This window comes from Mobula hypostoma, chromosome 9, assembly GCF_963921235.1.
Source record: "Mobula hypostoma chromosome 9, sMobHyp1.1, whole genome shotgun sequence".
NCBI lineage: Eukaryota > Metazoa > Chordata > Chondrichthyes > Myliobatiformes > Myliobatidae > Mobula > Mobula hypostoma.
In genome coordinates, this window is record NC_086105.1 from 35,159,281 (window position 1) to 35,186,075 (window position 26,795).

Genomic DNA, 26,795 nt, shown 5'->3' on the forward strand with positions numbered 1-26,795 from the left:
CGCAAGGCTTCATGGTCATGGTAGTCTTTCTCAGGGTATACCCAAGTGTCCCGTATTTGACTGCTACATTTGTCCCTTATTTGGGAGTGAGAAAGTTGGCAACCCTAACTGTAAAAGACAAGTTGAGGTGAGTTTAACCCTACTTGAACACCCCCCACCCCCCGGTTGGCCGGTCCGCAAGAATATTGTCAATATTAAACCGGTCCGCGGTGCAAAAAAGGTTGGGGACCCCTGCATTAAACAACACCAAATCTACTGGGCTCAACCACAAGCTGCTCTAAGCCATTCTATATTTTTTTCTCTCCCTCCCTCTCCCAACCAACCAAATTTTCCCAAACTACCTGTGTTTTGAAATCCTCCATTACTATTAAACATTATCCTTTTGACTTGCCTTCTCTATCTCCCATTAAAATTTGTAGCCCACACACTGGCTACTGTTCAAAGGCCTGTATATAACTCCTATCAGGCTCTTTTTACCCTGGCAGTTACTTAACTCTATCTATAAGGATTCTACATGTTCCGATCCTACGTCGCCTTTAATGACTTGATTTCATTTTTTTTTAAACCAAGAGACATGCCACCCCCTAGCCTACCTTTCTGTTCTTTCAACAAACATTTACCATATAATTAAACTCATGTATTAATCTGGAATACCACGAAGCATTTTACTATTCATCATCAACATGATAATGTGCCATGTCATATGACGTGGGCGATCATGATCTTGGACCATGATTGTTCATGGTAAATTTTTCTGCACAAGTGGTTTGTCATTGCCTTCTTCTGGGCAGTGTCTTTTCAAGATAGGTGACCCTAGCCATCATCAATACTCTTCAGAGATTGTCTTCCTGGTGTCAGTGATCGCATAACCAGGACTAGTGATATGCACCAGCTACTCATACGACCATCCACCACCTGCTCCCATGGCTTCATGTGACGCTGAAAAGGGGGCTACGCAAGCTAACCTGCAGGCTAACAGAGTGAAGGAGCACTTTACACCTCCTTTTGTAGTGATGTATATCCACCCTACCACCCACATTACTATTACTATCTTCAAAAGTGCAAATTCAAATACTTTTCTAATAAAAATGTTAGTCAACAATTGTCAAAATTCAAGCAAGTAATTTGTTTACTTACCATAATAGATGCTATCTCTACTGGATTGTCACCATCCAAATCAAATTTAAAGGTAACCATTTTCCGATTGTGTGTTTCCAACTGACACTCCACAACCCGATCTCCTTTATTTGAAACCTTTAAAAAAATGGAATTTTGTATGTTATATGGCAAAATTTTAACAGTGAAAAATCACTGCTGTCTCTTCAGCTTAAAACACCAATTCTTAAACCGTTATTTGAACAAAACTACCTAAAACTACCTTAACAGATGCTTACATTAAGAATTCGTAACTTTGGTCTGGATGATTTTTCATGACGTGAACGACTCCTCACAGATTTGCGATAATGCCGTTTTGCTGATCTCCCTTCATGTCTTCCACTTGCTGGAAGGCCGTCATTTCCTCCACCTGCTGGAAGGCCTTCATTTCCATCACTCATCCCCGAAGCAACATCAGAGTGAGCACTTAAAAATAAAATCACAAAACAGACATTTCTACTACATGATTTTGCAAGTATTTTGAAATTTAATATACACAATATAGATTAACATCTGAATATATGTGATCGAGATGATTTTATCAGGTGACTGTCCTATTTAAGCATTCATGCCAAAGCTTAAAGTTATTAATTTTCCCTGTTTCTTTACTAGCATGGGTAGAAGACTGGTTGACTGGCAGGAAGCAAAGAGTGGGAATAAAAGGGGCCTTATCTGGTTGGCTGCCAGTGACTGGTGGTGTTTCACAGGGATCGGTGTTGGGACCACTTCTTTTAAACATTATACATCAATGATTTGAATGTCAGAATAGATGACTTTGTGGCCAGGTTTGCAGGCGATACAAACGATAGGTGGCGAGGCAAGCTGTGTTGAGGAATCTGCAGAAGGACTTTGACAGATTGGGAGAATGGGCAAAAAAGTGGCAGATGGAATATAGGAAGTATATGGTCATGCACTTTAGTAGAAGGAATAAAGGGGTGGAAAACTTTCTAAACAGGGAGCGAATTCAAAAATCAGAAGTGCAAATAGATTTAAGAGTTCTCGTGCAGGATTCCCTAAAGGTTAACTTGCAAGTTGAGTTGGTAATAAGGATAGTAAATGCAATGCTAGCATTCATTTTGAGAGGGCTAGAATATAACAGTAAGAATGTGATGTGAGGCTTTATAAGGCATTGGTCAGATCACACCAAGTATTGTGAACAGTTTTGGGCCCCTTATCAAAGAAAATAAGTGCTAGCATTGGAAAGGGTCCAGAGGAGACTCACAAGAATGATTCTGGGAATGAAAGGATTAACGTATGATGGGTGTTTGATGCCTCTGGGCCTGTACTCGCTGGAGTTTAGAAGAATGGGGGGGGGGGGAATCTCATTGAAATCTATTGAATATTGAAAGGCCTAGATAGAGTGGGTGTGGAGAAAATTATTCCTATAGTGGAAGAGTCTAGGACCAGAGGGGCATTCATTTACAGCAGAGATGAGGAGCAATTTCTTTAGCCAGAGCTGTTGAATCTGTGGAATTCAGTGCATCAGACTGCTGTGGAGGCCAAGTCATAGGGTAGATTTAAAGTAGAGGTTCATAGGTTCTTGATTAGACAAAACATCAAAGGTTACGGGGAGAAGGCAGAAGAATGGATTTGAGAAGGCTAATAAATCAGCCATGATGGAATGGCAGAGCAGACTCGATGGGCTGAATTACCCAAGTCTGCTCCTTGGTCTTATGGCTTTATGATCTTCTTGTTAGACTTTCCTGTACTTACTTTGTTCTGATTTATTTTGACAATTTTACCAATGCATTTTTCTCTTGCCATTGTATAGATTCCTGGTTGGTATTTGATAACACAGTATCAAACGCCCACCTTTATCACTCGTGGTGTTATATGACATACAGGTCACTGATAACACCAGAATTTATTACCCACCCAATATTGTCTCTGATCTGAAAGCAGATAAGAGTCATTGGTGGGTATAGAATCATGGATAGGCCAGATTGAGCAAGGATGGCTGATTTACTTCTCTTTAATAGATTAGTGAACCTGATGAATGATTATAACAATCCAGTAATTCCATTATTTATTTACATTTAAAGTGTTCATCTGCCAATTTCTTGATCATTGAAAGTTTAAGCAAATCCGCTGATAGAAAGGTTGTGAGTGGTGGTAAAAATCTTCTGAGGTGTATATATTTCAATGCTAGGAGTATTGCGGGGAAGGCAGATGAGTTGAGGGCGTGGATTGACAGGTGGAATTATGATGTTGTAGCAATTAATGAAACTTGGCTACAGGAGGGGCAGGACTGGCAGCTTAATATTCCAGGGTTCCGATGTTTCAGATGTGATTGAGGCAGAGGAATGAAAGGTGGGGGAGTAGCATTGCTTGCTAGGGAAAATATTACAGCAGTGCTCAGGCAGGACAGATTAGAGGGCTTGTCTACTGAGTCCTTATGGGTAGAGCTGAGAAACAGGAAAGGTATGGCCACATTAGTGGGACTGTATTACAGACCACCCAATAGTCAACGAGACTTGGAAGAGCAAATCTGCAGAGAGATAGCAGACAACTGCAGGAAACATAAAGTTGTGATGGTAGGGGATTTTAATTTTCCATACATTGATTGGGACTCCCATACTGTTAGGGTTCTAGATGGTTTAGAGTTTGTAAAATGTGTTCAGGAAAGTTTTCTAAATCAGTATATAGAGGGATCAACTAGAGGGGATGCAATATTGGATCTTCTGTTAGGAAACGAATTAGGGGAAGTGACGGAAGTCTGTGAAGGGGAGCACTTTGGTTCCAGTGATCATAACGCCATTAGTTTCAATTTGATCATGGACAAGGATAGATCTGGTCCTAGGGTTGAGGTTCTGAACTGGAAGAAGGCCAAATTTGAAGAAATGAGAAAGGATCTAAAAAGCGTGGATTGGGACAGGTTGTTCTCTGGCAAAGATGTGATTGGTAGGTGGGAAGCCTTCAAAGGGGAAATTTTGAGAGTGCAGAGTTTGTATGTTCCTGTCAGGATTAAAGGCAAATTAAATAGGAATAAGTAACCTTGGTTCTCAAGGGATATTGCAACTCTGATAAAGAAGAAGAGGGAGTTGTATGAAATGTATAGGAAACAGGGGGTAAATCAGGTGCTTGAGGAGTATAAGAAGTGCAAGAAAATACTTAAGAAAGAAATCAGGAGGGCAAAAAGAAGACATGAGGTTGCCTTGGCAGTCAAAGTGAAGGATAATCCAAAGAGCTTTTACAAGTATATTAAGAGCAAAAGGATTGTAAGAGATAAAATTGGTCCTCTTGAAGATCAGAGTGGTGGGCTCTGTGCGGAACCAAAGGAAATGGGGGAGATCTTAAATAGGTTTTTTGCGTCTGTATTTACTAAGGAAGCTGGCATGAAATCTATGGAATTGAGGGAATCAAGCAGTGAGACCACGGAAACTGCACAGATTGAAAAGGAGGAGGTGCTTGCTGTCTTGAGGAAAATTAAAGTGGATAAATCCCTGGGACCTGACAGGGTGTTCCCTCGGACCTTGAAGGAGACTAGTGCTGAAATTGCGGGGGCCCTGGCAGAAATATTTAAAATGTCACTGTCTACGGGTGAAGTGCCGGAGGATTGGAGAGTGGCTCATGTTGTTCCGTTGTTTAAAAAAGGATCGAAAAGTAATCCGGGAAATTATAGGCCGGTGAGTTTAACGTCAGTAGTAGGTAAGTTATTGGAGGGAGTACTAAGAGACAGAATCTACAAGCATTTGGATAGACAGGGGCTTATTAGGGAGAGTCAACATGGTTTTGTGCGTGGTAGGTCATGTTTGACCAATCTGTTGGAGTTTTTCGAGGAGGTTACCAGGAAAGTGGATGAAGGGAAGGCAGTGGATATTGCCTACATGGACTTCAGTAAGGCCTTTGACAAGGTCCCGCATGGGAGGTTAGTTAGGAAAATTCAGTCGCTAGGTATACATGGAGAGGTGGTAAATTGGATTGGACATTGGCTCGATGGAAGAAGCCAGAGACTGGTGGTAGAGAATTGCTTCTCTGAGTGGAGGCCTGTGATTAGTGGTGTGCCACAGGGATCAGTGCGCTGGGTCCATTGTTATTTGTCATCTATATCAATGATCTGGATGATAATGTGGTAAATTGGATCAGCAAGTTTGCTGATGATACAAAGATTGGAGGTGTAGTAGACAGTGAGGAAGGTTTTCAGAGCCCGCAGAGGGACTTGGACCAGCTGGAAAAATGGGCTGAAAAATGGCAGATGGAGTTTAATACTGACAAGTGTGAGGTATTGCACGTTGGAAGGACAAACCAACGTAGAACATACAGGGTTAATGGTAAGGCACTGAGGAGTGCAGTGGAACACAGGGATCTGGGAATACAGATACAAAATTCCCTAAAAGTGTCGTCACAGGTAGATAGGGTCGTAAAGAGAGCTTTTGGTACATTGGCCTTTATTAATCAAAGTATTGAGTATAAGAGCTGGAATGTTATGATGAGGTTGTATAAGGCATTGATGAGGCCGAATCTGGAGTATTGTGTTTAGTTTTGGTCACCAAATTAAAGGAAGGATATAAGTAAGGTTGAAAGAGTGCAGAGAAGGTTTACAAGGATGTTGCCGGGACTTGGGAAACTCAGTTACAGAGAAAGGTTGAATAGGTTAGGACTTTATTCCCTGGAGTGTAGAAGGATGAGGGGAGATTTGATAGAGGTATATAAAATTATGATGGGTATAGATAGAGTGAATGCAAGCAGGCTTTTTCCACTGAGGCAAGGGGAGAAAAAAACCAGAGAACATGGGTTAAGGGTGAGGGGGGAAAAGTTTAAAGGGAACATTAGGGGGGGCTTCTTCACACAGAGAGTGGTGGCAGTATGGAATGAGCTGCCAGACGAGGTGGTAAATGCGGGTTCTTTTTTAACACTTAAGAATAAATTGGACAGACACATGGATGGGAGGTGTATGGAGGGATATGGTCCGTGTGCAGGTCAGTGGGACTAGGCAGAAAATGGTTCGGCACAGCCAAGAAGGGCCAAAGGGCCTGTTTCTGTGCTGTAGTTTCTATGGTTCTATGGACGCACATCTCTTGCTGGTCACAAAGCAATTTAACAACTATACTACCGAGCAAAAATCTATTCTACAATGTACTTTATTGCTAATGTTTCTATAGTGAAATCACAAGAGATAAAGTGGCCAGTATACTGGAGCTACAGAGCCCAGAATTGAATTCTAATCAAATTTCTGTACAACTGAAGCACAACTGCCCGCAGGTCACTTTTGACAAAGCCCAGCATTCTATTAATCTCTTTAATTGTTGTTCTAATGGCATATGCAAATTGACACCTAGTTCTAGTTCCTAGTTATCATTTAGAAAATTTGCCTTTATTTGATCCAAAATGGATAACCTCAATGGATTCCGATGAAATGAACTTGCTGCAGTTTTGTTTTTTGCCCAATTGCTTAGCAACTTCCCAGTCTACATGGAATGCTAACAGAGAAAGATGACGAGTATAACTGCACTAATTGCAATATACTGCTAATAATAAAAATTAAAAATAAAAAGCGAGAACATTTGAAACATTTAGTTGAGTGTTGCTTAGAGATCTAATCATCTTCTGCATCTTAAAGTCTTACAGGCTACCTGCATAAATAATCCATGAACACAGGTACTATCTGATTCCAACAGTTTCTTATAAAATTATCTCCTTGCTCAATTCAAATTTTACAATCTTAAATTTAAAGTTACTACAAAAGGCTACACATGGGGGTTGAAAAATCACATGGGAGTTGAAAAATCACATGGAATTGAAAAAATATTTAACACATTTCATATTCTTAATTTCACATCTGTATACAAGTAGATTGTTAAAAACTTCTACTTCCTTATACTGCTGGAGTAAATCACAAACCAATTACATATTGATGCATGTGCAACTCCACAGAGTTCAGAAAAATGCAGTTATATGAAGCAAAGCTGATATTTTCCTTGAAAGCAATTTCATTCTTACCTGTCTACAGATGAACATAACTGGTGTAACTGTAACTGCTCAACAGTCAATGTCTGTGGAGAAGCCTGGGACATCTAGAAGTATACAGAGTGAGAAAAAAATCAATTTTGCAGATTGAAACTTAAGAAGTAGAACATTTCATTTCCAATAATTGGCTATTAATTATACAGTATAAAATTCTACTTAAATAGATTTTCTCTGGGACTCCTCTTATGACTACATGAGGCCTATACTATTGTTCAATTAAACAGGAAACTAGTTTCATGACCACTGAATAACTCTTAGGTCTTTTAAGAGAAGGGAAACCTTAATGTACAAAATTGACTTAGTATTGAAAAGTACTTCCAAGCAGCTGCTCTCGAATGTAATCCACCTGCTACACAGTTGGAAGTTGGCAAGATATAGAAAGGAAGGGATCCATCACACCTGTAAATTACATTTAGAATACATCTCATCACTCCCCTTTTCCCAAATGCCTCTTTCCCATCATATCCTCTTTCTATTTTCTGCTTTTTTCACACTATCTCATTTCTTCCCTTTGAGCTAGCTGCTACACTGCGTACTGCAGTCAATGCCCATAATACCTTATATTCCACCCACCCAGTTCTTGGATTTTTTTTTAAAACTGACTGCCCTGCACTTTTTATTCAAAATGAAAGAAAACGGGAAAGAACCAGACATGCCATCTTTCAATCTACTGCCTTCACTCCCTCAGCTTTTGTCTTTGATGGAGCTAATGCAACAAGTCTACATAACATTTCTTTGCTGTCCATTAAACATTAGTTGTGGTCAATGCTCTGAAAAATTCAGGTACAAGTATATAATTACATTACTAGCATAAATACCTCTTGCGATGCTTGTGTCTGTAATTGAGTTGGAGGCCCAATCTGGTTCTGAATAGTAGTGGTTCCAGGTTGCAGTCCTCTTGTTTGTCCAGCTGCTGAAGATTCAATGTACGGTAGTGCCATACTTGCAGCGTGCCCGACATGATATGATGGTTGTGTAACAGGCTGAGATACAACTTCAGTAGAAACTGGAAGTGGTGGTGAGACTATAGTGGACTGAACACCAGTAGAAGATTTCACAGGACTTGGAGCTACACTTGGCAATTGTGTTGAATAATTCTATAAAAGACACAGAAGTAGATTAGAAACAGTTGACCATTATGCAGTTTGTCCTTAGCAAAAGAAAACAAAATATTAAACTTGCAACCAACTCGTATTATGCAAGATCTTCATTTTTGCCTTTTATGTATTCTAAGCAAAATAAATTTTACTCCCTACTTCATTGTTTACTCCAACACTATACAGTTCTTCCCAAAGCCACATCTATAATGTACTTATAAGACAAAAAAAGCAGAAAACTCATGTACATAAATGATGAAAAATTGTACCAAATTATGCACATTATGGTCTAAACTTTAATTACAAATTCATGCAAGGTACCTAGATCAGCAAAGCCTTTTCAAAGTTTTAAAAATTTTCTCAATGTCACTCCCTTCATTCTCAAAGACTACTGCTGTATTCTTATACCCTACATAAGCACCCTTGCCTTGTCTGCACACATTCAACAGCTAATTTAGATCTTTAAATCATGTTAGGCACAACTTTTCTTTACTGAGAGCTTTTATCCCAGCTTAGGGTCCCAAATTAATGAAAGGGAAAACTCAGGTGGTTTCAAGATTAATGTAACAGTGTATTTATGCTAGTACACCAGTTAGAAAATGAGAGTTTACGACATCCAATTCTTAAACTTTTCAGGAAGTTACATTTCAAATCGAAACTAAAGTCATAGCACAAGTTCAGAAAACATTAGCATTATTTCTGCTCAACACCAATGCTCCCTCTATTATTTTTTTTTATTTACAACTATGCGGACCAACCATTAATTTGAGCAGGGATTTTTTTTTTATACAGCCTGGAATCTGCACTGCACTTTAATTATACATTATATAAAAGAAAATTCCAACTGAGCAACAACAAAGGCTATACATGTGGGAGCATTTCACCTGCATAGCTTAGAGGGAACAGTGCTCAATATACACAACATGCTTGAGGAACTCAGCAGGTCAGACAGCAGGTATAGAGGGGAATAAACAGTTGACTTTTCAGGTCTGGACTCTTCATTAGGACTGGATACAAAGGGGACAGAAGCCAGAGAAAAGGAGAAGTGAGAGAAAAGAGCATAAGCTGGCAGGTGATAGGTGGAACCAGATAAGTGGATGGGGAAGGGGTGACGAATAAAGAAGCTGGGAGAGGATAGGTGGAAAAGGTAAACAGCTGAAGAAACAGGAATCAGATACAGTACTATCGGAGAGGATAGTGGACAATGGAGAAAGGGCAAAAAGAAAGGGTCACCACATTAGCAGGTGAGAAGACAACTAGAATGGGGAATGGAAAAAGAAAGAAGGGGGAGGAGGGAAAAATTATCGGAGGTTTACAGAAATCAATATTAATTCCATTACTCCCAGATGGAATACAAGATGATACTTCTCCAACCTGAGTGTAGCTTCACTGTGGCATTAGAGGCCATGGACCTACATGTCAGAACAGGAATGGAAAGTTGAATTGAAATGAGTGACAACAGGAAATTCCATCTTTAGCGGCAGATGGAGCAAACGTAATCAACAAAGCGGACCCCCCCCCCCCCAAATCTATGTCACCAGTAGAGGAGGCCACAGCAAGAGCACTGGATACAGCAGATGACCCTGATAGACTCGCAGGTGAAGTGTTATCTCACCTGGGAGGACTGTTTGGGGCAGGGCCAAGTGGTGAAAGATGAGTGTAGGGCAGGTGTAATATTTGTCACACTTGCAGGGATAAGTACCAGGAAAGAGATCAGTAGGGAGGGACTAGTGGACAAAAGTGTCACTAGAGAGCAATCCCTATCCAAAGTGGAAAGAAAGATGTGCTTATAGTAGTATGATCCCTTTGTAATTGTAATTGTAGAAAACGGCGTGCTGGATACAGCAGCTCATAGGGTGTTAGGCACAGACAAGGAGAACCCCATAAATGAAATGAGAGCAGATGTGTGGGAATTGTTCATAATATACTCTCCTGTCAGAGACCTTTTTCAGCCCTTCACCTCTTAAACTGATCACCTTGCAGCTTCGTACTTCATCCCTCCTCCCTAAACACCCACTTTCCTTTTCACCTGGTTTCACCTATTACCCACCAGTTTGCACTCCTTCCCCTCACCTCATTCTGTCGTCTGTCCTCTTCCCTTCCAGTTCTGATGAAGGACCTTGGCCTGAAATACCAACTGTTTATTCCCCTCCATGGATGCTGCCTGACCTGCTGAGTTCTTAAAGCATTTTGTTTGTGTTGCTCAAGATTTCCAGCATCTGCAGAATCTCTTATATGCATTAGTTCTGCTCATCAAAGCAATTCAGATTCTGTAATTGCCCATATATCTGCATAGCTTAGCTGGGAATTCATAAGTATTGTCAACCAAAGTGCTTCAATACTGAACGTATGATAAAAATGGCAAAAGAAAAATCAGAAAGTTCAACGTTCCAAGTAAATTTTATTATCAGAGCACATACATGTCACCACGTACAACCCTGAGATTCTTTTTCTGCTGCATACTTAATAAATCTACAGAACAGCAACTAAGTGGTTAACATCAGGAACCGTTAACTGCAAACAAACTGTGCAAATGCAGATATAAATAACTTGCAATAATTAACGAGCTATGAAACAAGATAAGAGTGTAGCTATCCCCTTTTGTTCAAGAGCTTGATGGTTGAGGGGGTAGTAATTATGCTTTAACCTGGTGGTGAGAGACCAGAGGCACCAGTAAACTGATGGCAGCAGCCAAAAACAGCATGGCCTGGGTGATGAGATCTTTTATGATGGATGCTGTTTTTCTATGGCAATGCTTCATGTAGATGTGCTCAATGGTTGGGAGAGTTTTACCGATAATGTACAGGGCCGAATCCACTACCTTTTCTAAGATTTTCCTCTCAATGGAATTGGTATTGTTCTAATACAAGGCCATAATGCAGCCAGTCAGCACACTTTTCACCATACATCCACAGAAGTAGCCAAGGTTTTTGATGACATGCCGAACTTCCAGACTCCTGAGGAAGTAGAGGTGCTATGGTGCTTTCTTCACAATTATATTTATATGATGGGTTCAGGATTGATCTTCTGAGACAGTAACACCCAAGAATTTAAAGTTACTGTCCCCTCCACCTCTGATCCTCCGATGATTATTGGCTCATGGACCAGAAAGTTATAACATATATTTAGTCAAAAGCAGTCTCAAGAAACACATGGAAAAGACAGTAGTGCTTCAAGTGACAAATAAATCCAAACAAGTTTTACTTGTTCAATACCAATTCTTCCTGTTGGGAAGTCACCTTACTATACTTCAGCCACTTAAAAAAGTGAAGGAATATTTGGAAAAAATCTGCAGAAACCTAAACCTCTATGCACTGCAGTTCATACATTGTGACTTATACCATAGATCACAATATAAAGATGTTTAGACAAGCACAAAACAAAGAATGACAAAAACTAAATTACACTAATGCACACAACCAAACAAATAAAACCTTTAAGTAAATTCTTTCAAATTACAAAAGTATAATATTCTTTGGGTAAGAATTTAAAGAAAGCAACTTTATACCACGTGTATCCATAGCATCATTAAGATTATTTCCATCACTGTAACGTCAACACTGTCCATCTGCTGCTGAAATATTTTACCATGCCATTGGTCGCTCTAAACTTCACTGCTATACTGCTAGCCAACCTCCATTATTCCAGTAGAGTCTATATTATCAAAAACTTTGCAACCTTTAACTTAACTCATAAGTTTTTGGCATTCATCAAACTATTGTTATCAATACAGAAGTTAACATTTATGCAATGATTTGATCTTAAAATTCTCTTCCTAACTCCCCCACATCAAACTATTATGACTTTACCCCATTCCATCATTCTAATTACCTCCAATCTGTTAGTCCTACATTTTATCATTTCTCATAATTCAAACATAGTCAACCTTAATTAAATCAGTCTACAATTCACTTAAGGTCTGGAATTCCCTCTCAAAACTCATTGAGCTCTCTTTCCTCCAAAATACATCTTCCAAACTCTCTCTTTGACCATACCCCCAGTCAAACCTCCTTGCATGGATGTGAAGCTTATTTTTACTTAGTAGCACTTCCAAAATAAAGATGAGAAAATTAAAGAAACCAAAAAGATCAGAACCACTGGATTATCAACAACTACAAAACAACCCTCATCTGAAAACAGAATACACAATCAAGGTGAAAAACCGTTTTCAATTGCTGCAGGATGAAGGAGGCAAATATTCCTGGGACATACTGAAGGAATCCATGGTTGTAGCTGCAAAAAAAACCATCCCACGAAAAGAATGGAAAAGTAAGAAGAAGTGGATAACTGAAGATATAATACAATTGATGCAACAAAAACAGACCATCAAACTAAGAGACAGTGAAGAATACCAACAACTTGATAAGACAATAAAAAGAAAATACAGAGAAGCTAAAGACAGATGGCTAAATCAGAAATGCTCAGAGATAAAAAATGCTACAAACCCATAACCCTGGAACAAAGTTGATGCACAATAAGATTAAAGAACTAACGGGGAAATTACCTTGCTCAGCAAGTGGATACATCAAGGCAAAAGATGGCAGCTTAATTATGAACAAAGAGGAAATCCTAAACAGATGGACAGAATATATAAAAGAACTTTTGAAGACCAAAGAGGAGAAAAACCGAACATAAAGAAGAATCTTGAAGGACCCAGCATTCTAAAATCAGAAATTCGAGCAGCCGTAAATAAAACAAAACATAACAGAGCAACTGGTCCAGACAACATCGCTGTTGAAATGATACTGGCCTTAGAAGATTTTGGAAAAGAGAAAATAACAGAAATAGCAAATGAAATCTATGATCATGGAGAGACACCTGATGATTTAAGTAAATCAGTGTTCACCACGCTTCCAAAGAAAGAGGGAGCAACAGAATGTGAGTTACATCGTACAATAAGTCTGATGAGCCATGTGGCAAAAATTGTTCTCTGAGTAATCATGCCGAGAGCAAGACGCTGTATAAAACCAGAAATCAGTAAAGAACAATGCAGCTTTGTGGGAAACACTGGAACCAGAAATGCTATTTTCATGCTACGGATGATCTGTGAATGAGCTATCCAGGTACAAAAAGACATCTACCCATGTTTCATTGACTATACAAAAGCTTTTGACACTGTCAGACAGCAAGATCTTCTGGAAATGCTTCATGATCTTGACATAGATGGGAAAGATCTACATTTCTTAAGAAACTTATACTGGGACCAGACAGCATCCATCAGAATAGGAGAAGTGAGTGAGTATGTGAATATCATGAGAGGAGTCAGGCAAGGTTGTGTCTTTTCGCCAGACTTATTCAACCTGTATAGTGAAAATATCTTGAGAAGTATCAAAGACATCAAAGGATTCACAATTGGAGGCCATAATATAAATAACATCGGATATGCTGATGACATCGTACTAATAGCTGACTCAGAAACAAAACTTCCAGAACAACTCACTGGCAGCAGAAAGTAATCGCAGAGGCCTCTCAATCAACACCAAGAAGACAGAAAGCATGGTCATCTCCAGAAAGACAAACATCCCACAATGTGTGATCAAGATCGAAAATACAAACATCAAACAAGTCAACAAATTCAAATATCTTGACAACCTAATAACAAGTAATGGCAGGTGTGACACAGATATCAAATACAGAATAGCAATGGCGAAAGAAGCTGTCCAAAAAATGAAGACCATATTTATGGACAGAAAGATGAGCACATACACTAAAAACAGAATACTGCAGTGCTACATTTATTCTATCCTGACTTATGGAAGTGAATGCTGGACTATTTCCCCAGCAATGGAAAAGAGACTAGAAGCAGCTGAATTATGGTTCTACAGGAGAATGTTAAAAATATCATGGACCACACACACATCAAATGAAGAAGTTCTCAGAAGAGCCCAAGCAGTTCGATCACTCATACCAACAATAAGAGAAAGACAACTCAGATTCCTAGGACACATCATGCGGAAAGATAAACTAGAAAAACTCATACTCTCTGGAAAGATTGAGGGAAGTAAACCTTGAGGAAGACCTCAGCTTATGTACATCAAAAGCATAGCCAGGTGGCTACACATTGAGGAAATGGAAGTCATCCAAAAAACGAAGGATAGATCTATATGGAAAACCATGGTCACCAAAGTCCGCATCGGATATGGTACCTAGACAGACAGACAGCACTTCCATGAAGAGCCCAAAGACATTTTTGCTATGATAATCCAATTACAAAATTGTCAGTGTGTGTGTGTATGCGTACGTACACACACACACAATATATAGATAGGCCTTGTTTGGGAATTGCTTTATTAAATATATAAATAATTGAATATAATTCTAAAGGATGATTTTAGCAAATAATTCTGCTAAGATCAGGATTTCAATGGTGTCTACAAATGTACTAATGAATGCATTTCATATTTGATTAAACAAATATGCCAAAATATTTCCTCATGTTCAGGGGACTGATTATAAAACATTATCTGCAACACAAGTATTTTCACCATAGAACAGAATATCAAAGGTAGCTGTTGGGGATTTTTAAAGTATTAACTACAATTTCTGAAGGTATTTGATAAAATAATTGGGCAAAATTTGAACTAAGAATTAGAAATCTCAGTTGTATTTCAAAAAAATATGAGATATGCCAAGGAAGACTCGTCATTAATTAAATTAGTGAACAAAGCAAAGGCAAAACCATGCATAGGGTACAAAAACTAGTATGCAAATGAATTTTCAGATAGTATTTCAGCTACACCTCAAAAACAGTTGTGAAAAGTAAAGTTTGTAAGCCAAATGCATAGCAAACCAACCTGGAATGAGATACCAGGGATGGGTGATTGTCAATTAGAGCAGGATTCTGCTATATGAACTGGACCTAATATTGGTTTCCAGTTGCATAAACCATTTTGGGATAGGTGCAAGAAACAAACTGAAGTCTGAAATTAAGTAGTATGGCTATGAAGGGAGAGGAATGCTGGAAATCACTGCAGCACAATGGATAACCAGAAATTTGCAAGAAATTTGGAAAACAAGTAGTACACTAGTCTTAATTTTAAGAATGCCTTGCTGCTGTTCCTTTACACTGCAGTGAAATTATATCTGCAGTATTAAAGCTAGTTTTGGTGTCTTTACTGAGGAGAGATATGCTTAGCTTTAAGATAACCCAGCAAAGATTCACAAGATAGATCTTTAGTAGGTGATCATCAGAGGATAAAACAAGAGCTGGTTTAAGAAGTAAAAGTAATCTCACAAGAAATATTCAACATTCTAAAAGGAATGAAAAGATAGATGCTGAAAGGCAAGCTTCCTTCTGCAACTTTCATATTTAAAGATGTGCAGAAGTATTTGTTTTACCTTTAACACAAGTAAAGATGGGACTATGGGTTTTCTAACTTTAACAATTTTGCAGGCGAATTGGGGATTACATTTACTCTTGCCCACTCACATTCCAACGCTCTGTTGTACAAAGTTCTGCCTTCTACACAAGACCTCACCATTTTGGGTCTGGGTCTTGATTACGAGCAATTTGACATGAGGAATAGATCTGTATGTCCCAGATAAATACGAACTACTTGTCAGTGGCAGCATGTTTTGACCTACTGTGATTAAGTCCTCATTTTTCTGGCATGGATATCTATCCCAAAGTAACATACAATTTGATATTTATAATATGTCAATGAATGGTGTGGTAAATTTGCTTTAAACACCTCACAGTCATTATCATTGCCAGATATGCAGGATTCAAACTAGAATTAATGCATGTTAAAATGCTATCTATCACTGTAATTAAACTTAAGATGTCCACATGTAATGCTTTTAATAAATTATAAAATAATTTCATATGTCAATGATATTATATCTGATTCTGATTCTCCCTGCAATAAGTTTAAATTTTTTGCATCTAAATGTATTATGCTACTCAACTTCCGAGACACAGATAGTCAAATGACAAGTATTCCACACACAAATTATTTCTTTCAGTTTTAAGAAATACAGTAGTGTTTCCCATCATGAAGCTTAGAGGATTCAGAAATTAGGTTGTTGTTTCTTCAAGTGATTTAGAAATTAAATGATCAGTCAAGTTGTCTTGTTATCTGGAATATAATGAAGGTACTATAAATACCAAGTTACATGCAGAAACAACAGTCTTGATTTTAACCTGTGAGAAAATGTGATGTGCTAGAAATATAGCACAGTAGCATATGGTAACATATACTTAACTTTGATTGAACTTTGAAAACATTATGTACCAGAAATGCTAACATTTTTGGATCATGGTCTTCTCTTTTAACCTGAAAATGGTTCTCCATTTAAAGCTTGGAATTCCATGCTCCAGAACAAAGGGGCATAGTCTCAAAATAAAGTATTAACCATAATTGGAAGTTGCTACCTCAGTTCAATATGGACTCAGATACTGAGTGCATTCAAGATTCAGATCAAGTGATTAAAGAATCTGGAGAAAAAGTGAAGAAAGAAGTCAAGGTCAAGAATTGGCCACAAATCTAATAATTCATTGAGTCTAGTTCAAGGGATTATATGGTTTATCCTCCTCTTAGTCATTATAATTTTGTAGTCAATATTCCCTGGATTAATTCTAATTCAATACCTGCTCTCTCCCAGCATCAAAATAATATATACTCAGGCAAATAAATCAGACGGGGTACAAAAGGGTACAAATTAAATTAATAGACCACGAATCTGAAACTGATATTTCTTCCGTTCTGCCATTCCACCCTGCTAAAATGGAACAAAATCACTCAAGCAGGTTCTGTAGGCAAATTTCTCATCATAACTGCTGGGAAAAGGCAAGAAATTACATTTTACTGTACAATTTTACATGATATTCCGGGATAAATCACAGTCAAAAATGATGGCAGCAATCAGCAGAGAGAAAGTTTGGGACTACTACATATAGTTGTGTATAAACCTAAATTTCAGTCAAAGGTAAATGCCAGTGCAACTGTCAGGACTTTTTGAAGTTTCAGGCCACTCCATTAAATATGTTAAATGTACTAAGATAATTTTATCCTTAATATGTTAATAGCATATCTATATGTTCATGCAGCTTTAGAAATGTATAATACCCATTTCAGTATCAGTTTGACACTAAAATTAAACAAATAGTTTTAGTGTTGTTAAATTAAAAATCTGCCTTCCAATTTAAAATCTTCCAAATAGCAAAGAGCCATTTCACCACTTACAGAAGTAAATGCTTTATTCTAACATTCTATAGCATTTACTTCAGAAACTATAGGAACACAATAACTCAGTGTTATACCTGTGTTGAAGTAGGACCTTGTTGAGTAGCAAGCATTTGGTTCTGAACAATGGGTACACTTTGATGCGAAGAAGCAACTTGAACTGGGCCACTTGATTTCATCTGTGGCAAGGAATGCTGGGCAGATTGCTGTTGTATTGTCTGAGGGAGGAGAGAATTAGTCATGGTGTTAATTATAATGCATGTAAGTAATCCAGCTCCTAGCTTTGTTCAGTGGTCTGGAAAGGTGTTCAAATCTGCAAAATGAAAATAAAAGCTTGAAGTACTCCCATTTACTCCCACGACCCACATTTGATCTTTATAGAGACTTGCCAAGATACCCACAAATGATCATCAGGATCACTTAAAGGCAATCATAACCAGGTAAGCAACAAGATATCTGCTGTACCGTCAGGCAATCTTCACTTGATCGACCTAAACAACTTGCATCAGCAGCATAGGATAATTGAACGATGAGGCGAAGTTTGCACTTTGCACTATGAGGGTCCCCTGGTTTCAGTTCAGTCTCCAAGCAAGCAAATTACAGCTTTTGGGCTTGATAAATAAGTAGTAAAGGTAGAAGGGGCAGGAGATGTGCAAGTCACATTCATCAGTAACATTTTTCCTCTGACATTTCCATCATGGAGTACCAAAAGTATTAGTTTGTACTTCCTGCAAATTGACACACCAATTCAAGAGATCACAAATGCAATGGCAACATAAGCTGATCTACCTTTATGAACAAATTTCAGAGCATCTAACAATACTTACCTAGTAAATGTTGGCTAATTAAAATATTTGGTCTAAATAATGACAGTCTTGCAACAAATATGCATGCTGCAATCTCAATCCAGTTATTTTAGGACAATGATTTTTTTAATCAAAGAAATATCTGGGTTATTTCTTAAAAAAGGAAAAAGTGGGCAAGTTATTAAAGAAGAAATAAATGTTCTACCTGTGGAAGATACGTTGGGGTGAAGTAACTGCCAAACTACAAGAAACAAAACAAAGTATGAGATACAGTAATGAAAGACAGTTTTATCAATTTAACTGCAAACTGAAGTTGCAGAAACCAGGAGAAACAGTTAACAAAAAGAAACACAGCCACATTTTCTTGACTTCGTAACTTCTGAAGTTTCACACATGGTACTCCATTTCACAAATTAAGGTTTTGCTCCCAAGAGTACACCACTTTGTCTGATTACCACAAGACTTCACCAATACAAGACTCAATTTCAAGTTTGTACCACCAATCATATGTTTTAGAAAATGTTCTTACGATCTTTAATAATCTTTACCTGGTTTGTCGGCTGCATGGAACTTGATGGCAGTTGTGAAGATGTATGCTGTGAGGTCACACCCAGAGGAAGATTGGTTGAAGGGAGCTGGCTCTGCATTTGTACCTGCTTGATATTTAGATATTAATGAATTAATGATAAAGAAAATGCACAAGGAAGACACCTCTTAAAATCATATTAATTGGTGAGTATGCTTCTTCTGATTAGCATAATTTACTATATACAAACTTGCAAATGCATCTTTCTTGGGTTTAAAAAATTAATTTTAAAAGGCAACATTACTTGAAAATGTACAAAAATCTTTTCTATGATTAATCTCAATCACATAAATAACTACCTAAAGTTGCAATTCATAGCTAAATAATCGATTTTTTAAAAAATTAGGCACTGAATCAAAAGCATTGCACTATATATCCCAAACACAACAGACAATTTATTCAGGTCACGGAGTAATAGAAATCATGATTTGCAGGCTGCTATGCATTTCTGCCCCCCAACTGGTCAGGTTTGGCTTCTAAAATTCTAAACATATTTCAGCAAAAGGCAAGAACACCTGAAATATAAGTACCAATGGTAGACACTGTCCATCTGCAGAACTGTGATCCAGTGGCAAGTTCTGCTGGGATGAAACAGGTCGGTAACTTGATCCTTCCATGACTTGGAGATACAAGCCAGCTGTTCCCGAGGGTGGCGGAAAAGATTCTGTATTAGTCTGAATGAACACTGATGGATATGCAGCAAGTGAAACTGGCACACTTTGCAATGTTTCATAATCAGTGTCATGCTCCGGCAAAACTTGTTGCTGCTCATGATACAATGATACGTTGAAGTATGGAATTGTGGAACCCAAAAGTGGTGGTGACTGAAGTTCCCTTGCTTCTGAGGAACTTGACTGACCAGAGTCACTTGAACGCTGCGGACTGAGATTCTGAGAGAGTTCTTCTGACCTTGGCTGTCTCCTCCGCAGGAAGTCTCCTGGAAGTACCAAAGTATCTGAACTGAAATAAACAACTTGACCTTCGGTTACTGGCTGAAGCCTGCTGTGCATTCCAGTTCCTTGGCTGTCATCCAAACTGAGATCCACTGAGCCCCGCCGACTTCTGTAAATCCTTTGAGTAGATGGCAGAAATGGAATATGGATACCGTTAGTCTCCACGTGAACTGGAGAAACTTGAAAATCAAACACTGACCCAGTTCTGTTTTCATTTAATTGTGGAATAGGTGGCGCTGAATGAGGGGCAATCAAATGTGGAAGAGAGAGCACAGTATTCATTGTCCCAACACTATTTTGTGTGCGTACACCCGCTATTGCAGATTCACTTTGAGGATCCTTATCATCCCGTACAGGTATAAGTACTTCAGATGGCACCGGAAATACTGCCTGCGGTTCTCCAACCTTCCCATGCTGTCCATGCATTTGTGTCACATCCTGCGGCAGTTGAAGATGAGAAGGTAGATTTGAAATATGAGCTGGTATCGTGTGAGAAGCCACCTGCATCTTTTGAGATATATGGCCCATTAGATTTTGTTTTGGGCAGGGGAGAAAAGTCGAACCACTAAAGGACTCCTCCAAACTCAAGGGCTGGGAATAAATCTGCTGCTGTTGTACTTTTACTTCAGTTGGAATTTGGTGCAAAGAAAGTGCAATAGTGGGAAAGTTACTATGAGTTACAACGTCATAGGGGTCTTGTAAAGTTTGCTGCAGCTGCACATTACAAGGATAAATTGCTGGATAACACAAAAGTGGAATGTCTTCAAACTGATCCAATCCTGATCTGCTTTCAATGAAAGCATGGACTTGCTCTGGTTGCACCTGACCTTCAATACGGATTGGTTCACTGGCAGACCTATGAGTAACCAAACCTTTCATGGCTGAGCTTTCAACATTCAGATTTGAAAAATCACCAGGAGACAGAAGTTTCTGTCCTACAGTCCTTGCCATCGGCTGAAAGTGGCATGTTCGGGCTTCCAGGAAGGAAGTACTTTTGCGGCGTTGAGGATGAGCAGGTTTCAGAGGAAAACTTGGTGGTGGAGAGAAAGAAAATGGTCTTTGAGGAATAGATGGATATGAACCAGTCTCTGGTTGTGATGTAACTCCCCCACAAGGATGCACAAGAGATGGGGGCTGCTTTAACATGAAGACAAAAATCTCAAATCAGAGTTGAAAAATTAAAATGCATCACAAAATGATTTGTTCATTAGGAGTTACAATATAGAATAATAATAGAAGTGTTAGACAAACATAGAAGACATCTAAAAGAACTGAATGAATACATTAAATACAATTGTGGCCATAAGTTTTACGTTCAAATGCAGTTCCACCTCAACAGACACTGCATGTGAAACAGATTTATATTGAAGTTCACATCTTAAACTTGATTGCCATAGGTACCATATTAATGACTTGATCATTAAGTGTTACCTTTAAGATATTCAGTACAATTTTATCACTACCTTACAAAAAAGAATGACCAGTGTTTATTTCCCTAAATACATAGCTTATCTTCCTCATCACCAATAAAGTAATTAAAACTTTCTCTCTGGTAACTTTTTCTGCTGAGAATTTTTATGCCATGGTGGACTTCTATTTCTTTTATCCTAAAATATCCTTTGAGAGCTCACTCTCTGGGTCCCAAACAGTTTCACTGCCAATGCTTTGAACCTATTTTGCATTGGGCAAGTTGAAATACTGTCAACTTACAAGTGGGAAATTCTCTAAACTTGTGTTTGCACATTGTACCCTAACCTAGTATTAATGATAAACCAGTAGAGCTATCACAAGTAATAATACTTAATCCAATAAATGAACTTGAGGTATGCCAAATTATTGCAAATACTCTACACAATTAAAATCAAACTTACATTTACTGGGTGATCTTTCCCCAAATAAAAATTAATAATACAGAAACACTAAAATCAGTTTTGTATTCACAATTGTGAGTATCACCACTCGTCACTTTTAAATTATTTGAACAGGAAGTACTAACTCAAATAACAAAAATCTAACTAAATCTCATTTTACTGTAAAACTTAGTGCCCAAAATAGTTTGTATTTAATGAAAACTTATCCCATGAGTCACATTGAACATACAGGGTTGAAACTAATACATGGAAGACTGGAACGGCGTAATTTGCATGGAGGAATAGAATGCAAAGGCAGGACACTTTCCAAATCTTTTGAAAGCTCTTCTGCAAAAGTTTCTTCATGGATACCCAGAACAAACGGGGAGAGGGATGCAGAGATAACCGATGATGCAGTGGAAGACTGTCTAGAAACACAGGGTGAATCAGAGATGGTAGAAAGGAGAGGCACACATACAGACATGCTACGACCTTGTTGAAGCTAAAGAAAAAAATAAGGAAACGTATAAATAACGCACATCAACTGACCCACAGTAAACTGAATACCAACATGTACATAAGCAAGACAAAACTAAGTTGTTTGTGACAGAGCTTATCATAGTATTTTGCAAATGAATGACAGGAGAAAATGAAATATTTTGTTTTAAACAATCTCACAATAAAGCACTTGAAGAAATGAAGAATGAATTGATTTTAAATTGAATCATTCACTTACAAGATGTTTAGCTGTACAGGATACGTAGAGCTAGCCATTAGTACTGCAATATTAACTGTTTAGAAATTACACTATGGTGGCTTCAAATCTAATTGAACAAAATTGAACCTCTTAGCATTTTCCATTACGTTTACTACTGGTCAGCATCAGAACATATCCAAGAGTACTCAACGGAAAAAAATCCAATGTATACTTCTTGGATAGAAGAATAAAAATACTGCAAGCAGCCTGCAAACTCCATATGACTATCAATAAAGGTGCACTTGAAAATAAAAAGAAAATGTAGGGGTTACAGGGTGGTTTGCAGTTTCCATGAGAATGCTTGAAAATATTTGTGCACATACAGCAAGACTGATATCGAAAGAAATGATGTCACATGCATCAGTCAATAAAACTATTTACAAACGTTTGTAAATGCAGGAAGCATGTAATATAAACAATTATCAGAACTACAGGGATCTTATGTCTAACAAATAAACATATCTTAGAGTCCTATGCCCTGGTTGATTTTGGTCAGTTCTCTGGCATCTTACTGAGTTATTTATGCAATAGAGTAGATGACAAAACTCACTGGTGCCTTCGGTATTGGAAACAAAGTTTCACCTTCAAAAATTAACACAGCAAGCATCAGTGAAAGAAGTGAAATTCTACAATAAAAATGAAATCCTACAGGGTGCTGCGGTAGCATGGCAGTTAGCACAACGCTATTGCAGCTCGGAGCAGTGAAGTTTGGAGTTTAATTCCAACGTTGTCTGCAAGGAGTTTGCACGTTCCTCCCTGTGAACACATGGGTTTCCTCAGGGTGCTGCAGTTGCCTCCCACATTCCAACGATGTACTGGTTAGTCATTATAAATTATTCTGTAATTAGGATAGGGCTAAATAGGTAGGTTGTTAGATGGCATGGCTCATTGGGCCAGAAGGGCCTGTTCCACTCCGTATCTCTAAATATAAAGAAACAAATTTAATCTGCAAATGTTTTTTAAAAATTGCCAGATTCAACTTTCAAAATACTTAATCACATTTTGCAAACAGGTAAAGATGCCAATTACTGGAAGTAACTTTTAATTCAACACATTAACATGAATTCAAAATGCCCATATACAAGTCAGAGCAGATGTTTACCTTTGGAACAATCAACTTATCTAATTAAAATTATATTCTGAAATTAGCTGTCATAATTTGATAACGAAAAATTGATCAAGATTTCCAAACGTGTGACAAAAATTTAATTCTTTAAAATCCTCAAGTATGCTTCCTGATTTTAGTTTCAGGAATTTATAAATCTCGTTTACAAAGGGGCCAATACACTTACCCCTGTAGACTGTTGATGGCCACCAAGCTGTTGCGATGCTGCCTGGACGGTTGAAGGAGTGTAACATGGAGGTTGGCTGGATGAAATATGTTGTTCTTGAGTCGAACCATAGGAAGCTGCTTGACTAAGATGGGAATCTGAAAACCCAGAAGAACTCTGGCCACTGTCAAAAGTGCCATCAGCTAAACAAAACAAAAACCATTCATAAAATTATTTTATAGGGAGAAAATCACAATCTTTAGTTTAATAAAATCACCTTTGCCTATTTATATGCACTGTTAACCGATGAAATTAACCACTGATTCGGAACCCAGCTTTGATAACAAATTTCTGATGCATTCCCTGCATAGAAAAGCAAAACTTTAATTATGTTTATGATTTTAAAGTTCAAGTAATCTGTGCATCAGGTAAGTATACTGATTTTCAGATTTTATATTCCATGGTACAGGATATAGGGCTTAAGAAACAACCCAATCCTTCTCAATTACTTGAAACAATGGACTTCAAATGTATTTAAAACCCATTTAATTATCACATAATTGTAAGATGCTTAAATTCAAAAAATCAATGACATTATATAACGTCCACAAGAAATTATTTTACCCAAGAAATGACTGAAGCAAAGCCACCAATCAGGGCATTGAGCATTTTCTTATTAAGGACAGAAGTTTGAATTAGTTAACCAAACAAGTTTCTTCAAAGCAAATCACAATTAAGGTAAATGAAGATGTAAAATTGGTGAGGAAGTAGCACTACTGATCAAAGAGATTGTCACAGTAGCATTTGGAGAAAACATCCTGGAAGGCTCATTCAGTGAGGGAATATAGGTAGAGATCAAGAATAACAAAGATGCAATCACAATAATGGGGTTATACTACATATCTGTTACTCTATCTCCCACTAGCTATCCTCCTGATAGTTGGCTGGAGATAGAGGAACAGATATGCTGGCAGATTATGATGGAAAGAGGCAAAAGCAACAGGGTATTTTGAGGGTGACTTTCATTTCCACAATTTTGACTGTGACTCCCTTACTGGGAGGCAGAATCCAAATTAGAATCAAAATCAGGTTTATTATCACTGACATTTGTCATGGAATTTGTTGTTTTATGGCAGCAGTAGAGTGCAGTAGATAAATTATACTACAAATGATAATAGGAAATACATATTAAAAATTAAATAAGTGGTATAAGAGAGTAAAATAATGAGATAGTGTTCATGGGTTCATTGTCCATTCAGAAATCTGATGATGTAGGGGAAGAAGCTGTTCCACAAAACATTGAGTGTGTGTCTTCTGTGCCTCCTCTCTGATGGTAGTAATGAGAAGAGGGCTTATCCTGGGTGACAGGGGGTCTTTAATGATGGCATAATTTGTTTGCTGCATTCAGGATGGTTTCTTGACACTGTACACAGATGATAAAAACAGGAAAGGATCATATTTGATTTTGTATTAGAAAATGAGCCTGACCAGGTAATGGCAGTTTCAACAAGCAGCAAGCTGATGTATATATATATTTTCAGTTAGTTATAGGTAAGAATAAAATGAATATCAAGGGGGGTGCTAAAATGGGGAAAAGCTAGTACAATAATATTAGGCAGGAGATGGGAAGAGCATACTGTGAATTGCTGTTATTGTGCAAGTCCACATGTGACACATGGGGGTCATTCAAAGGCCAACTGATCAGAATCTAAGACCAACATGTTCCTATGAGTAAGATAAGAATGGCAAGGTTAAGAAACTTGGATGATGAGAGATAGTGAATTTAGTGAATTGTTCATATACAATGTATTTGTAGCACAACTACAGATTGACATGTATGATGTGGGCATTACTGAATCATGGCTGAAAGATTATATTTGGGAGCTTACCATGCAAGAATACACATTGTATCAAAAGGACAGGTAGGTAGGCAGAGGAGGTGGGGTGGCTCTATGGTAAAAAAAATGATACCAAATCATTAGAAAGAGGTGATATAGGATCGAAAGGTGTAGAATCATTGTGGATAGAGCTAAGAAACTACAAAGGTAAAAAGACCCTGAAAGGAGTTATATACATGCCTCCAAACCATAGCAAGGATGTGGATTACAAATTACAACAGGAAATAGAAAAGGCATGAAAAAAGGGCAATGTTACAATGGTCACGGGGGATTTTAATATGCAAGTAGATTGGGAAAATCAGGTTGGAGCTGGATCCCAAGAGAGAGAACTGGTAGAATGTGTACTAGATAGCTATTAGAGCAACTTGTGGTTAAGACCACTAACGGAAAGGCAGTCTAGATTGGATGTTGTGTTACAGTGGAGTAAAGGAAATTACAGAAGCTTGAGAGAACAGCGGGCCAAAATTGATTGGAAGGAAACACTAGCAGGTATGATGGCAGAGCAGCAATGGCTGGAGTTTCACAGAGCAATTTGGAATGCGCGGGATAGATACATACCAAGGAAGAAGTATTCTAAAGGCAGGATGATGCAGCTGTGGCTGACAAGAGAAATTAAAGCCAATATAAAAGGCAAAGAGGTCATATAATAGAGCAAATATTTGTGGGAAGTTAGAGGAATTGGGAAGCTTTTAAAAACCAACAAAAGATGATGAAAAAAGCCATTAAGGAAAAGATGGAATTCAAAGGTAAGCCAGCCAATAATTTTCAAGAGGATACCAAAAGATTCTTCAGACATATAAAGTGTAAAATGGAGGCGAGAGTAGATACTGGATAACTGAAAAATGATGCTGGAGTGGTAGTAACAGGGTACAAGGAAGTGGCAGACTAAGTGATAAGTATTTTGCATCAGTTTTCACTGTGGAAGACACTAGTGGTATGCCAGAAGTCTGAGACAAAAGTGAGTGAAGTTGCGAATACTACAGAGAAGGTGCACAGGAAACTGAAAAGTCCGAAGGTGGATAAATCACCGAGGCTAGATGGTCAACACCCCAGAATTCTGAAAGAGCTGGCTAAAGAGATGGTGAAGGCATTAGTAAGGATCTTTCAAGAATCAATTGATTCTGGCATAGTTCCAGAGGACTGGAAAATTGCAAATGTCATTCCATTCTTCAAGGAGGGAGAGAGATAGAACAAAGGAAATCATAGGCCATTAGTCTGACCTCAGTGGTTGGGAGGATATTGGAGTCAATTGTTAAGGATGTAGTTTCGG

At 38.1% G+C, this 26,795-nt stretch overlaps 1 protein-coding gene across 6 annotated transcripts in view; it reads right to left on the bottom strand.

The window, feature by feature from the left end:
• wnk1b (WNK lysine deficient protein kinase 1b) overlaps positions 1–26,795 on the bottom strand; it is a 163,568-nt gene that overhangs the window by 64,586 nt on the left and 72,187 nt on the right. For 2 of the 6 annotated variants that reach the window (XM_063058053.1, XM_063058054.1), the window contains exons 8-16: positions 23,649–23,830; positions 19,312–20,886; positions 18,759–18,863; positions 18,416–18,451; positions 17,482–17,622; positions 7,941–8,219; positions 7,096–7,169; positions 1,395–1,581; positions 1,138–1,254 (exon numbers count right to left, since the gene is read on the bottom strand). In XM_063058053.1, the coding sequence (XP_062914123.1) occupies positions 1,138–1,254; positions 1,395–1,581; positions 7,096–7,169; positions 7,941–8,219; positions 17,482–17,622; positions 18,416–18,451; positions 18,759–18,863; positions 19,312–20,886; positions 23,649–23,830 (2,696 nt within the window). Of the gene's footprint in view, positions 1–1,137; positions 1,255–1,394; positions 1,582–7,095; positions 7,170–7,940; positions 8,220–17,481; positions 17,623–18,415; positions 18,452–18,758; positions 18,867–19,311; positions 20,887–23,648; positions 23,831–26,795 lie in introns of all 6 variants that reach the window. The other 4 variants (XM_063058052.1, XM_063058057.1, XM_063058055.1 and 1 more) reach the window with 4 other exon arrangements.